This window comes from Geotrypetes seraphini, chromosome 1 (genome assembly GCF_902459505.1).
Source record: "Geotrypetes seraphini chromosome 1, aGeoSer1.1, whole genome shotgun sequence".
Classification (NCBI taxonomy): Eukaryota; Metazoa; Chordata; class Amphibia; order Gymnophiona; family Dermophiidae; genus Geotrypetes; species Geotrypetes seraphini.
Genome location: NC_047084.1, coordinates 533634160 through 533647313, shown reverse-complemented (window position 1 = coordinate 533647313; position 13154 = coordinate 533634160). Strand labels below are relative to the sequence as shown.

The following is a 13154-nucleotide window of genomic DNA, read 5'->3' as shown; positions in this document are numbered from 1 at the left end:
TTGAGCCCCGAGATCATCCTGGTGGCCGTCCACTGAACCAGTTCAATTCTGCGCACATCTTTACTGTAATGTGGCCTCCAGAATTGCACACAGTACTCCAGATGAGGTCTCACCATGGCCCTGTACAACGGCATTATGACTTCAGGCTTTCGGCTGACGAAACTTCTATTGATACAACCCAATATCTGCCTTGCCTTAGATGAAGCCTTCTCCACTTGATTGGCAGTTTTCATGTCTGCACTGATGATTACTCCTAAATCTCGTTCTGCTGAAGTCCTAGTTAAAGTCTGAAAAATTAACTTTGGTACAGATCCTGAATTTAGGCGTTGCTAGGTGCCTGCAATTAGGGCACAGTTTATGGAATATGGCCGATGTGCACTGTAAGCTTGATTTTTATTTCTTAGCATATTTATTCAAGGTATAGCTCTGATTAAAACGGCACTTGAGCAAGGTTCATGCTCTTTTTTTTTTAAAGATTAAAACAGCACTTGAGCATGGTTCATGCTCTTTTTTTTTAAAAGATTAAAACAGCACTTGAGCATGGTTCATGCTCTTTTTTAAAATTATTATTATCAATTTCAAATGCTATGGACTTCAGAGGTGCAACTTTGCATTTCTTCAAAGGAATAGAGAATTTCATACAAGATGGTGCTGAAAAGTTCTCAGCCCAACCAAGAAGAGAATGACGTGGATATGGTTCAATCAGTGATCTGAAACAATGTCAAAACATAGAATTTTGTTTCTGCAAATTTACATAAGAATTGCCGCTGCTGGGTCAGACCAGTGGTCCATTGTACCCAGCAGTCTGCTCATGCGGCCCCCCCAGGTCAAAAACCAGTGCTCTAAAATGAGTCCCGCCTCACCTGCGTACGTTCCAATTTAGCAGGAACTTGTCCAACTTTGGCTTGAATCCCTGGAGGATGTTTTCCCCTATAACAGACTCCGTCAGAGCGTTCCAGTTTTCTACCACTCTCTGGCACTTACTGAAATAAAGATAACTGTCTTTTCAGCTACAGTGACAAAATAATGCTCAGAATTTTGGAAGTTGGTTGAGATGAGAGTTTTTAGCACCCCCTCATAAATATTGTAGAATACATTAACTCGCTTATTAATATACTTTGGAGAGAGGCTCCCCTAAATATCTCCTTATTGGCCTATTCTCTGCTATTCGGGAGTCTCTAGCCAAATTCGTAACATAGTAAAATAAATGACAGCAGATAGACATGCATGTCTGCCCATCTAGTCTGCCCAGCAGTCTCACACTCATCATCCAGCAATATTCATTTTACTTTATAAGCATATAAGATATTCAGCCAAACTGCATGAGTCTCCTGGTAGAGGAGACAAAGCATGGTACGGGCATGTGGGATCTCTTAGGGAGAGGAGGAGATAGTGGATGAGCAGACTGGATGGGCCCTTTGGCCTTTATCTGCCTTCATGTTTCTATACTCATTTCTGGCCTCAAGATAGGTGTATAGATTCTGCAGAGCTTTAGACACAGACCCACTTGCTTGATTTATTATAGTTGTCAGCTGCTATGAAATTCCAGAAAATATGATGATAAAATCCATTTTTTATTGTTTTCTTGTCAATGGTTGAGAATGCATGCAGCAACTGTACTGTTTTGTTTCTGCAATATATTTTTTAATAATCCAGACCTCTTATTAAGGTTATAGATGAACAGAATGAAGTTCAGTTGCCAACCTCATTGAAAAATGTAATGGATTCCTGGACATGGGGGAAGGGAATTCCAATTTTAACACTGAATACCTCTACTGGAATCTTGACTGAAAACCAGTTTTATCTTCTAGCAGGAGATAAGCAAAACACTGACAAGTATGTTAAATTTTCTATTTTCTTCTTATGTATTCTTCAGTTTCTGTCAGTAAACAATGTTTTAATGTGCATGTAACCCCTGTCTTGGAACTATCCACAGTTTCCATTACACTAAGATAGGGTAATAATACAGTACCAGGGCTGACGCACATAAGAACATAAGAATTGCCGCTGCTTGGTCAGACCAGTGGTCCATCGTGCTCAGCAGACCCCTCACGCAGCAGCCCTTAGGTCAAAGACTAGTGCCCTATTTGAGTATAGCCTTACCTGCGTACGTTCTGGTTCAGCAGGAACTTATATAACCCTTTCTTGACTCCCTGGAGGGTACTTTCCCCTACAACAGCCTCTGGAAGAGCATTCCAGTTTTCTACCACTCTCTGGGTGAAGAAGAACTTCCTTACGTTTGTATGGAATCTATCCCCTTTTAACTTTAGAGAGTGCCCTCTTGTTCTCTTCACCTTGGAGAGGGCACTGTTGCTACCTTTATATGTCTCCTCTACATTAGCAGAAAAGTACTCCAGAAAAGTACTGCCATTATCTACTATGGATCCAATATTCAGCCAGTGGTGGTAAGTGTTTTGCTCACTGGTGATGGAGGTATTCCTGGATTATATGTTTACTCAGGGTTTCTGCAGCTGGCAAGACAAAGAGAAATCCAACAGTTCTGCAGCGGAGAGCAAACAACTAAGCAAAAAAGGAAAATTGCAGAGATGATGTATGTGATTCAGGAACTTTATTGAAGTCACAAAACTACAAAACTATTGTTTTCTACAATGTGGTTCTCGATGTTAGAAACTGGGCCCTAACATGGTTCATGTTTTGATGAAACTTCTTCCTCAGGGGTCCAAGATGTCTTAAAGCCTCAATTATGGAAAACCATAGGAAATACAGCTGAATTTTAACACCGTGGTTGCAGGATTAGAAAAGGTCCTGTAGCAGTTTGTGACATTACAATACTGCAGAAAGCATCATGCATGTTGTAGGTTTTCCAGGTCGCGCTACATCTTCTCAGGTAGAAACGATATTTCAGCCTTCATTAAATAAATATTACTACTAATCATTTTTGTAGCGGAAGGATTCTATTCAAGCTCCAACAAGAGTCAGCCACCATGATCCTCATAGCTCCACGGTGGCCGAGATAATCCTGGTTCCCTTTTCTTCTTCTTTGACCCATTCCACTGTAGCTTTTTCTAACCTTACTAACACAGAACAAGGGGTTCCTTCTCCATCCCAGTCGCCATTCATTAACTCTTATAGTGTGGTATATCTCTTCCACCGAGTAGATACGTTTGCTCTGTCTGCACTAGTATCAACCAACATAGAAGCTTCAAGAAAACATTCCACGCAGCATTGCTTCAGCTTTAAGTGGACTCATTTCAAACTCTGGTGTCACAGACAGTCATTATTTCTGGACACGTCCTCTATTATCAGTCCTTGACTATCTCCTACACCTGTCTAACTCTGGTTTTAAAACCATGTCAGTAAGAGTACATCTCAGTGCTATTAGTGCTTTTCATACACTACTGGATAACAAACCATTATCTGCATACTCATTGATCTCCAGATTTATGAAAGGCCTTTTTCGTATCAAACCTCCTCCAGTTGCTTGTAATTTTAATATTATACTTTCAACTTTGATGAAGCCTCCCTTTGAAATGCTTGCGTCTTCCTCTCTCAAATATCTTAACTGGAAAGTAGTTTTCTTAATCTGTATCACATCTGCACGCCGAATCAATGAACTTCAAGTGCTTGTGTCGGATCCTCCTTATATAACATTCTACCACAATAGGGTAGTTCTTCGCACACAAGTTGTCTCAGAATTTCATTTGATTCAGTCTATAGTTCTACCTGTCTTCTTTCCAAGACTGCATTCTCACCCTGGAGAGGCTGCACTCCACAAATTGGAATGTAAATGTGCACTGGCTTACTACCTGGATCGAACCAAGCATCAAAGAACTTCCACTCAAATGTTCCAGTTATTTGATCCTAACAGATTTGGAGCTCCTATCTCCAAGAGAACCATCTATACATGGCTAGCGGACTGTATCACTTTTTGCTATACTTGGGCTGGGCTGCAGCTGGAATGTCATGTCACAGCATATAAAGTCAGAGCAATGGCAACCTCAGTAGCTTATCTATGTTCCACTCCCATTGAGAACATTTGGAAAGCAGCTACCTGGTCCTCAATTCATACCTTCACATCCCATTACAATTTAGAGAATCATTCCAAATGGGATAGTCGATTCAGCCAAGCAGGTCTACAAAATTTATGCCAAGTACTCTTCAACCCTTCAGGATTCAGCTAGGGAGTCCCACATGTGAGAAGGCAGATATTCTCACAGCCCTCCCACCTCCCCTGGTTGACTTCTTAGCTTTTTCACTGAACTGATGGCTCCACGAGCTGATGTTAGGCAGGAAGGCATTGGCGCATAAGCGGTAAGGGCAGTCTCAAGATCTTCAAAAGATTTAAAGTGGCAGTATACTTTTTTTGCACAGTCCATACTAAGCTCCATGGATGATGTCACCCACGTGTGAGAATATCTGCCTGCTGTCCCTGGATAACACCTGTTACAGGTAAGTAACTGTGCTTCGTCATCAGCATTTGCTATTTCTGGGCACTTGGATATGGGGGAGCAGCTTACTTGGCAGATATGTGATTTGATTACAGCTTTGGCTAAGAATATTGTGCTTTTTGTGTTTGCTCAACATGGTTTGTGGTTTAGAAATTGATCTGCTGATGTTGCTTCTAAAACGCATCTCAGCAAGTTACCCTTAAAGGGAGGGAGGTCTCTAGTTTGGAGATGAGTTGGTGAAGCTTGTCAAGAGTCTCTTGGTCTAAAGTGTCTAGAATTCCAGAAGACTATTCTAGGTCCCTTGCTAGGGAGTCATCTAACAAAGGTTGCTTTAGAGATTCTAGGAGATGTAGATATAGATGGTAGAGTGAATAGTACTCAATGATCTAGGTTCCCTTTTAGAGGTCAGTCCTTCCCAGGTGATCAAAGAGGTGGATGAGACTTCATTGAAATCTCTACAGGTGCCTCAAAAAATTCCTAGTAAAGGTTTGTGGGCCTGTTATTAATTATAATAATATTCATAATCTGTCCTAGATTATTTTATTTGTTTCCATGTTTCATTCTGCAGTTTAGACTGGATAATAATAATGTTCTCTTTTTTTAAAATTCATTTGGGAAGTCATACATGGATTGTTCCAGTGTCTTGGATAAAAAATGGATATGAACAACCCTTAATGTGGCTGGATAATAGGAGCAGTAAGTAATTTTTTTTCACAAAGAGAACAAAAGTTCCTATGAGTCTATAATATTTATAAAGGAAAGGAAATGTGTAATTTTGGAGTTTAAAATAAAATTCAAAAGGCAAAAAAAGCAAGAAATAAATGTAATCCTAATAAAATGAAATAGTTTTTAGTAGGCATAAGAAATAGTTATTTAAGCTTTTTCTTGTTCTGTAAATAAAAGCTCTATCCAGATAAGTCTATTCACAAAACTACTTCAGTTGCCTCTGTTGAAAATGTAAGTAAAATGCTATTACATAAATGTATTTCTTTTATTGCCAAGAATAAAGGTTGATAATCAGATAGAGGGCTGACTGCATAAGTATTTTTTTTTTTTCAAAAATAATTCTGTGGCTGTTGAATAGATATAAACTCTACTATACTGCTCATTCCACCTTAAATGCTATTAGTGCAACTTCTTGCTGATTCTTCAGAATACCAGCGAAGTAGCTTAACTTCTGCCAGTTGGAATCATCATTGACCGTGCACTGAAGTGAACCAGATTTTACCCTTACTTTTTTTCCTTTTATAATTACTTTAAACTTTTTCTTAAATTTCTTACACCCATGTGTTTCATTTTTTCATTGTTTTAAATCAAGCATGTTTTAATCAAGCTATAGTATTAGATTGTTACTTAGCTTTTTTGTTGCAACTGCACCTCATCCAACGAACATCCGTTTCAATTTCCTTCTTCAGGGCTGAGGCGAGTCTTAGATTATACGCGCTGCAACATCAAAAGAAAGCTGATTACAAAATATCCCAACATATCCATTCTAAAACTCATGAGCTAGAGCTGCAAGCTTACCTTCCAGCACTACCCATTTCATCTGACAGTGGCAAAGTTTCTCTAAAAAAATGGCCGCGTTTACTCTGCCCTTTAAAACAAGGCGGGGGCTTCGGATGATGTCACCCTGCCCGGGGAAATCTGCACATACAGGGAAACCTGAGTACAAAAAAATCTCCCTACTACTTTCATAGGTCCATGCAAGTTCAGCTAAAGAGACAGATCTTCATTAATCCCAAGGATTTAAAAAACACATTGCAGAAAAGAATCAAGCAATTTAAAAAGAAAAAACAACCTGCTGTAACATAGCGGCATTATTCCGCCACTGCTAACCAGTCATTGTCTTCGTTCAGGCCATGCGAAACAATTGTATTAGCCTCAAAAATCCATCTTAGCTCCATTCTAGCCAGCATTCTGTCAATATCGCCTCCCTTGCACCCCACTTTAACCACTTCTATGATCTGCCGGCATAGGTCTTGCAAGGTGTGTTTCATCAAAAGCCAATGTCTGACCAAGGGAGCATTCTCTTTTTGAGTCTGCACCCTCAACTTGTGCTCGTTTAGCTGCACTTTTATAGGTCTGCTCGTGCAACCTATACACATTTTCTTACAGGGGCACTGGATCATGTATATAACCCCAGCCATGTTACAATTGTGTGAATCGAGCTACACCTTCCACTCTGCAGGTTATAATTATTGGCATCAACAGCAAAGAAGCAGATCGATAAAAGACTGTCTTAAGTTGTTTACCATATAAAATACCAATGTTCATCAAATATAAAATCATAAATACATAAATAATAAAAAGCCAGATACAGCAATGTTTCGCCCTTTCAAGGGCTATGTCAGGGGTTATTAATGAACTAAAAGGTGCAGTTTGGTTGTATCACCTAATGGCACAAAGCTTGTCTCTTTGTATAGTGATAGCATTTGGTGAATCACCAAAGAAGAAGTTCATAATTCGGCACCTGGTAGGAACCTATTCTACTATATTGTATAAAGGAACTTAGAAACAGAAACATGACGGCAGATAAAGACCAAATGGTCCATCTAGTCTGTTCATCCACAGCATCCACTATCTCCCCCCTCTCCCTAAGAGATCCCACTTGCCTATCCCACGATTTCTTGAATTCAGACACAGTCTTTGTCTCCATTACCTCAGCTAGGAGACTATTTCACACATCTACCACCCTTTCTGTTAAAAAGTATTTCCTTAAGTTACTCATGAGCCTTTTACCTCTTAACTTCTTCCCATACCCTCTCGCTCTAGTCTAGACTTTCTTTTCAATCGAAAGAGTCTCACCTTATGTGTATTTATGCCATGTAGGTATTTAAACATCTCTATCATTTCTCCCCTCTCTCACATGTCCTCCTTTTCTAGAATAGTAGTGTAACAGCAAAAATACACACCTTTAATTTGGGTGCGAACACTTATGCCAGCCATATAGCAGAAAGACAAGTAGGACTTGGGAGTGATCATATCTGACAATCTTAAAGTGGCCAAACAGATAGAAAAGGTGATGGCCAAATCCAGAAAATGCTTGGGTACATAGAGAGAGGAATGGCCAGCAGAAAAAAAGAGGTGATATTGCCTTTGATAAGTATCTGGTGAGGCCTCACCTAGAGTTCTGTATAGTTCTTGAGACCGCACCTTCAAGAAAATGGAGTTGGTCCTGAAGGAGGCTATTAAAATGTTCAGTGATCTCCATCATTAGCAAATGGGGACAGATTCACAGACTTTAATATGTATACTTTGAAGATAGAGGAGATATGATAGACATTTAAATATCTCGGTGTCAAGTCTATTTCAACTGAAAGGAAACTGGAATCAGACTCCAACCAAGTATACACCTACCTGTAAACTGCATATCATGTAGGATATATGCATATTTATACACTAGCACTTAGGCATAATTTTGGAATAAATGTATGATTGTACATATACATATATATGTCATTAGTTTAATGACTTACATGTGTACCTGTGAGCTTGTACTTTATAGAGTTGCCCTGTCAACATCTATCTTAAAGGGCAATTGCTCAGCACATTTTTGCATGTTTATACACAGGAAAAAGTAGCACAGGAAAATTATGGGTGTAAGTGCTATTCTTTAAGGGAATGTGCAAGTGCTGAAATGCAGGGAAGCATGCCTGTGGATGGGACATAGGCATGTCTCCCAGTTACACACACAGTTTATTAAATACCACAAATTTTATGCACCTTTGCTATATTTGGGTGTATTCAGTTGTGCTAGCTGTAAGGCTGGTGTAACTGAAGGGACTTAAACAGATGCTGTTATAGAAAAGGCTCTTGCCATGTACCATCGGGGCACTTATAAGGAGCCACACACTTAAAATTGTTACCTAAATGTCTTGGTAGCCCCCCACTAATAGCAGGTATCACTTGAAAATGTCCAACATAGGATTTTCTAGATGTATGTGGATATTCAGTGGCATCATCTAAACAAATTGTATTCGTGGAGGGGCATTTTTGACTGGACGTATAAGTCTGAGGTTGGACATTTTGGGCAGGCCATCCACAAACTCAGGAGAAAAAAATGCCCATTTTCAAAGCTGCCAGACATCTACCTTTTATTTTTGAAAATGACCTAGGTATAAGTTTTGGTCCTTAGAACGTCTATCTTTTTTGGCCATTTTCAAAAAGTCCCCATGAAAAATGCACAAAAGCAAGTTTTGTAGATGTACCCAACTACCTTGTCTGATCATTGTAGAGGAATCCCCATCAGCTGAGCTGGTTTCGGAGATTCCTTCCGGCTCAGATGAGGGGGATACCTCTGATAGGATCAGCTGAGCCGTGGAGCCCTATACCGCTTCCCCCATCCCCCAACATTTCTGCGATCCCCCCATCACCTGACACCACCCAACATCATGGAACACCCCCCCCTACATCATGGTATACCCACACATCACCTGACACCCCTGTACCTTTTGCTGCAAAATTGGCAGGAGAGAAGCCCACTCCCTCCTGCCTACAGGGCCACGTCTGAGAATGACAGGCCTTCCCCTTCTCAATGCATCTTGGGATGCAGTGGGAGGGGCCTAAGGTCCTGATTGGTTCAAAAGCCCCATTTTAGCCAATTAGGGCCTTAGGCCCCACCCACTGCATCCCAAGATACATTGGGAAGGGAAGGTCCATCATTCTCAGCACGTAGCCCTATAGGCAGAAGGGAGTGGGCTTCCTTCCTGCTGATTTTGCAGTAGAAGGTACGGGGGTGTCGGGTAATGTATGTGGGGTGTTCCATGATGTCGGGTGGTGTTGGGTGATGTGGAGGGTTGTCCATAAATGTTGGTGGATGTCGGGGAGGGGTGTAGGGTTCCGCGGCTCAGCTAATCCTTGCAAGGGGAATCTCCATCAGCTGAGCTGGCAGGAATCTCCAAAACCGGCTCAGCTAATGGAGATTCCTCTGCCGCGATCAGCTAATGGAAAACCCTCAATATGCTGTTTTTCCCCCCCTCTCTGGGTGGTGGGAGGGGGGTTCGGTGATCACTGGGGGAGTAAGGGGGGGATCATGCCTTAATCCCTCCAGGGATCATCTGGTCAGTTTGGGCAGCTTTGGGGCACTTAGATGCAACTAAAACAGGTCTAACTGCTGACGTCTAAGTTCCCTCTAGGAAAGCTTTGATTATTGCTGTAGTATGTCCAGGTTTAAGTCCATCCAATTCCTGCCCATAACACACCTCCCAATATGCCCCTTTGAGCTCTGGATGCACAGTAGCTTAGAAATGCTGCTGCACATCCATAAAAGTTGGTTTTGATTATCGACACTTTGGATGTCCTTGCTATTAGGAAATCCAAGTGCCAACTTAGATGAATTAAAATCCTATGAGGTGCATAATCAAAATTTTAAAACGTCCAAAAACCTGCTTAAGTTAAGACATTTTATATTCTCCTTACAGCTGAATATTAACCTCTCTTTATGGGTAGCTTTACAAACAATGCAAGATAGCGGTTGATAAAAGATTTGTACAGTTAACTTTAGGAGTTAAAGGGATAGATCCTTGCTTTTAAATTTCCCACCTTAATTGCTTCTTAAATTTAAACTGGTCAACTTGTTGCCTGGTTAGAATTTAGGGACTACAGTATTTGCATAACTCTCACCACAATAAAAAGTGCATACGTATTTTCCCCTGTGTGTACTAATGAATTTTCAGAGCAGAAATATGCACATACAGTACTTCTGATTTGAAAATTAGCCAGGTAAGTTATGAACCTACATTTACACTTTTATGTACAAATTTTATGGGTTATTTTGTACATGCATTTTCAAACTTATGATACATGAGAACATAAAAATAGCCACTCTGGGTCAGCCCAGTATTCTGTTTCCACAATAGCCAATCCAGATTACAAGTACTTGCAGAAATCCAAATAGTATCAACATTCCATGCTACTGATCCCTCATGTCTATCTCAATAGCAGAATATATACTTTTCCTGCAGGAAATTGTCCAAACCTTTTTTTTAACCCAGCTACGCTAACCACTGTTACCATACTACTTATCACTTATATAGCATATCCTCTAACAATGAGTTCCAGAGCTTAGCTATTAGTTGAATGAAAAAAATATTTCCTCCTCCTATTTAAGTATTCCCATGTGATTTTCATCAAGTATCCCTTTGTCTTTGTATTTTTGGAGAGTAAAAATCAATTAACTTTTACCTGTTCTACCCCACTCAGGATTCTGTAGACCTCAATCATATCCCGTCTCTATATAGGTGCATAAATGCAAACCCTTCACCAACCCTGCCCTCAGTCCGGGTATGCTTATACATGTACAGGCTGTATGCATATAAGTTTATCTGCAATCAGGCCGACAACTTTATAAAGCCTATTTCTGAACACAAACCAACATCTTACATATAGAACTGCTTTTGAAAATTACCCTTCTAGTCCACTGACTTGGGGACATGGGACAGGGACATGGTTATCTGTGAAATAGGTATAACGGGACGTGCTATTGAATGGTTTACCTCTTACTTTTCAAACAGATCATCTAAGGTTATCTTTAACAACTCTTCTTCTGAACCTTCTTCCACTAGATATGGGATTCCTCAAGGATCTATCCTGTCCCCTCTCCTTTTCAATATCTTTTTGTCTCCCCTTCTGACAGTGGGCCAATCTATTGGCTTCACCACTTTCGCATACGCCGACGATGTACAGTTAATTCACCCGATTGATTTGAATAACACTGGTGAAGTTGCCTCCATCAACCTAAAACTCGATAAAATCAAATCATGGCTTGATGCAAATATGTTATCACTCAACATTGATAAATCCAAACTTATGATTTTCCCTCTTAAAGAGGGGCTAACTCTCCAGGCCCCCTTGAAACTTGAATCCCTTCCAATTAAAATGATACCCACCTTGAAACTTTTAGGGGTTACCTTTTGACTCTAAATTTTCTTTCCATGAACACATCAGTACGGTGGTTCAGAAATGTTTCCACCGCCTCAGAATGATTCGCTCTCTTTCCAAACTCTTAGACCTTTCTTCCTTGAATGCATTAATCCATTCTTTAGTCATCTCTTGTATAGATTACTGTAACTCCCTCTATAAGGGTATCACCAGAAAGGAAATAAGACGTCTACAGATAATACAAAACACTGCTATTAAAATTATATATGGTGCTAGAAAATATGATCATGTTTCACCTCTTTTAATTGATGCTCACTGGTTACCGGTCGAACATCGAATTAACTATAAAATCTTGTTATTAACTTTTACTACTAAATCACTCAATCAACCAGCATTTATTGATCAACTTCTTACTCCTTATCACCCAGCTAGATCTCTTCGTTCCACATCGCAGAATCTTTTAATTGTCCCATCTCTCAAATCGATCAACACTTTGAGATCCAATAATTTTGCTGTTACTGCTCCTACCCTTTGGAACTCATTGCCTCCCCATTTGCGGATGGAACCCTCTCTTAAACAATTTAAAGCTAAACTCAAAACTTTCTTATTTGAGGATGCTTTCGGATAAAACTGTCCTTTTTAGGACTAAACAATTGTCAGTCTTTCCCTTCCTACTGTTTTTTCCCTTTTAAATGTGCTTTATCTTAAATATTGTAGTTCTTCCCTTTTCCCTATTTGTGTGGAGTTTACTTTTTGGTCTTCAGTGGTTTTTCGTTTGTGTAATTTTTAATGATTTCCCCTTTTTATTATTGCTGTACACCGCCTAGAAATTTGTATAAGTGGTATAACAAACTTTTTAATAAACTTGAAACTTTACTTAGATAACACTGATATCCAGCCCTATCCAGTTAAAACTTATAAAATTTTAAATTGATCAGATCTTAAAGGTACTTCTCTCTCTTTATCTTTTCAGAAGTATTTCCTGAAATGCAGCTGTCATCAGAACATGAATGGATTCTTTTAAATGTTAATGTAACTGGTTATTACCGAGCTAACTATGACCAACTTAATTGGGACAGACTAGTGCTTCAACTTGAAAAAGACCCAAAGGCAAGCTCTTATTTTGTATTATCCATATGCTCTAAAATGAACTTTTCAGTCCAGAACCTCTCTTCTCCAAAATTCACGCTTTCTAATACAATTTATGGCCTGATATTCAACCCCCAAAAAAGTGAGCTCCTAAACTTGTGTCCTGTTTTTGGGCAAATTTATGCTGGCTTTTACAAAGCTGTGGTTTAGGTTTCTACTGTGAGCTGGTGAAATAAATGCTCCAATACTTATAGAATTCTTATGAGTGTCAGAGCATTTACTTCGCAGGCCCATGGTAGAAACTGCTTCTGTGGTTTTGTAAAAAGAGTCCTTAGAAGTCTTAAGTTTTCACCTGAAAATTCATCTTATTTTAGGAACTTAAAGTTATGCTTATAAATTTAGGGCTGCCTTTCATGTACCTAGATTTATGAACATAAAGAGTTGCCATACTGAGACAGACCAAAAATCTATCAAGCCGAGTATCCTGTTTCCAACAGTGGCCAAACCAGGTCACAAGTACCTGGTAAGAATCCAGATTTTATGCTGCTTATCCTAGCAATAACTAATGGATTTTACCATTAGTTATTGCCCGATACATTAACGGGTGCTAAAATAGACCTTTCTTTCTTTCTTTCTCTCTTTTTCTTCTTTTTTTTCTTTCCTTGGCCGCTTTCTGTCTGACTTTCTTTCTTTCTTTCTTTCTGTCTCTCTCTCTCTCTTCTTGGCCGCTTTCTGTCTGTCTTTCTTTTTTTTGCTGTCTCTCTCCTTGGCCGCTGT

At 39.7% G+C, this 13154-nt stretch overlaps 1 protein-coding gene across 3 annotated transcripts in view; it reads left to right on the top strand.

Moving 5' to 3' along the window:
• Window positions 1-13154, top strand: part of LVRN (laeverin) — a 126598-nt gene that overhangs the window by 73862 nt on the left and 39582 nt on the right. For all 3 annotated transcript variants that reach the window (XM_033929063.1, XM_033929064.1, XM_033929062.1), the window contains 3 exons: window positions 1670-1836; window positions 5029-5105; window positions 12262-12398. In XM_033929063.1, coding sequence (XP_033784954.1) covers window positions 1670-1836; window positions 5029-5105; window positions 12262-12398 — 381 coding nt within the window. The remainder of the gene's footprint in view (window positions 1-1669; window positions 1837-5028; window positions 5106-12261; window positions 12399-13154) is intronic.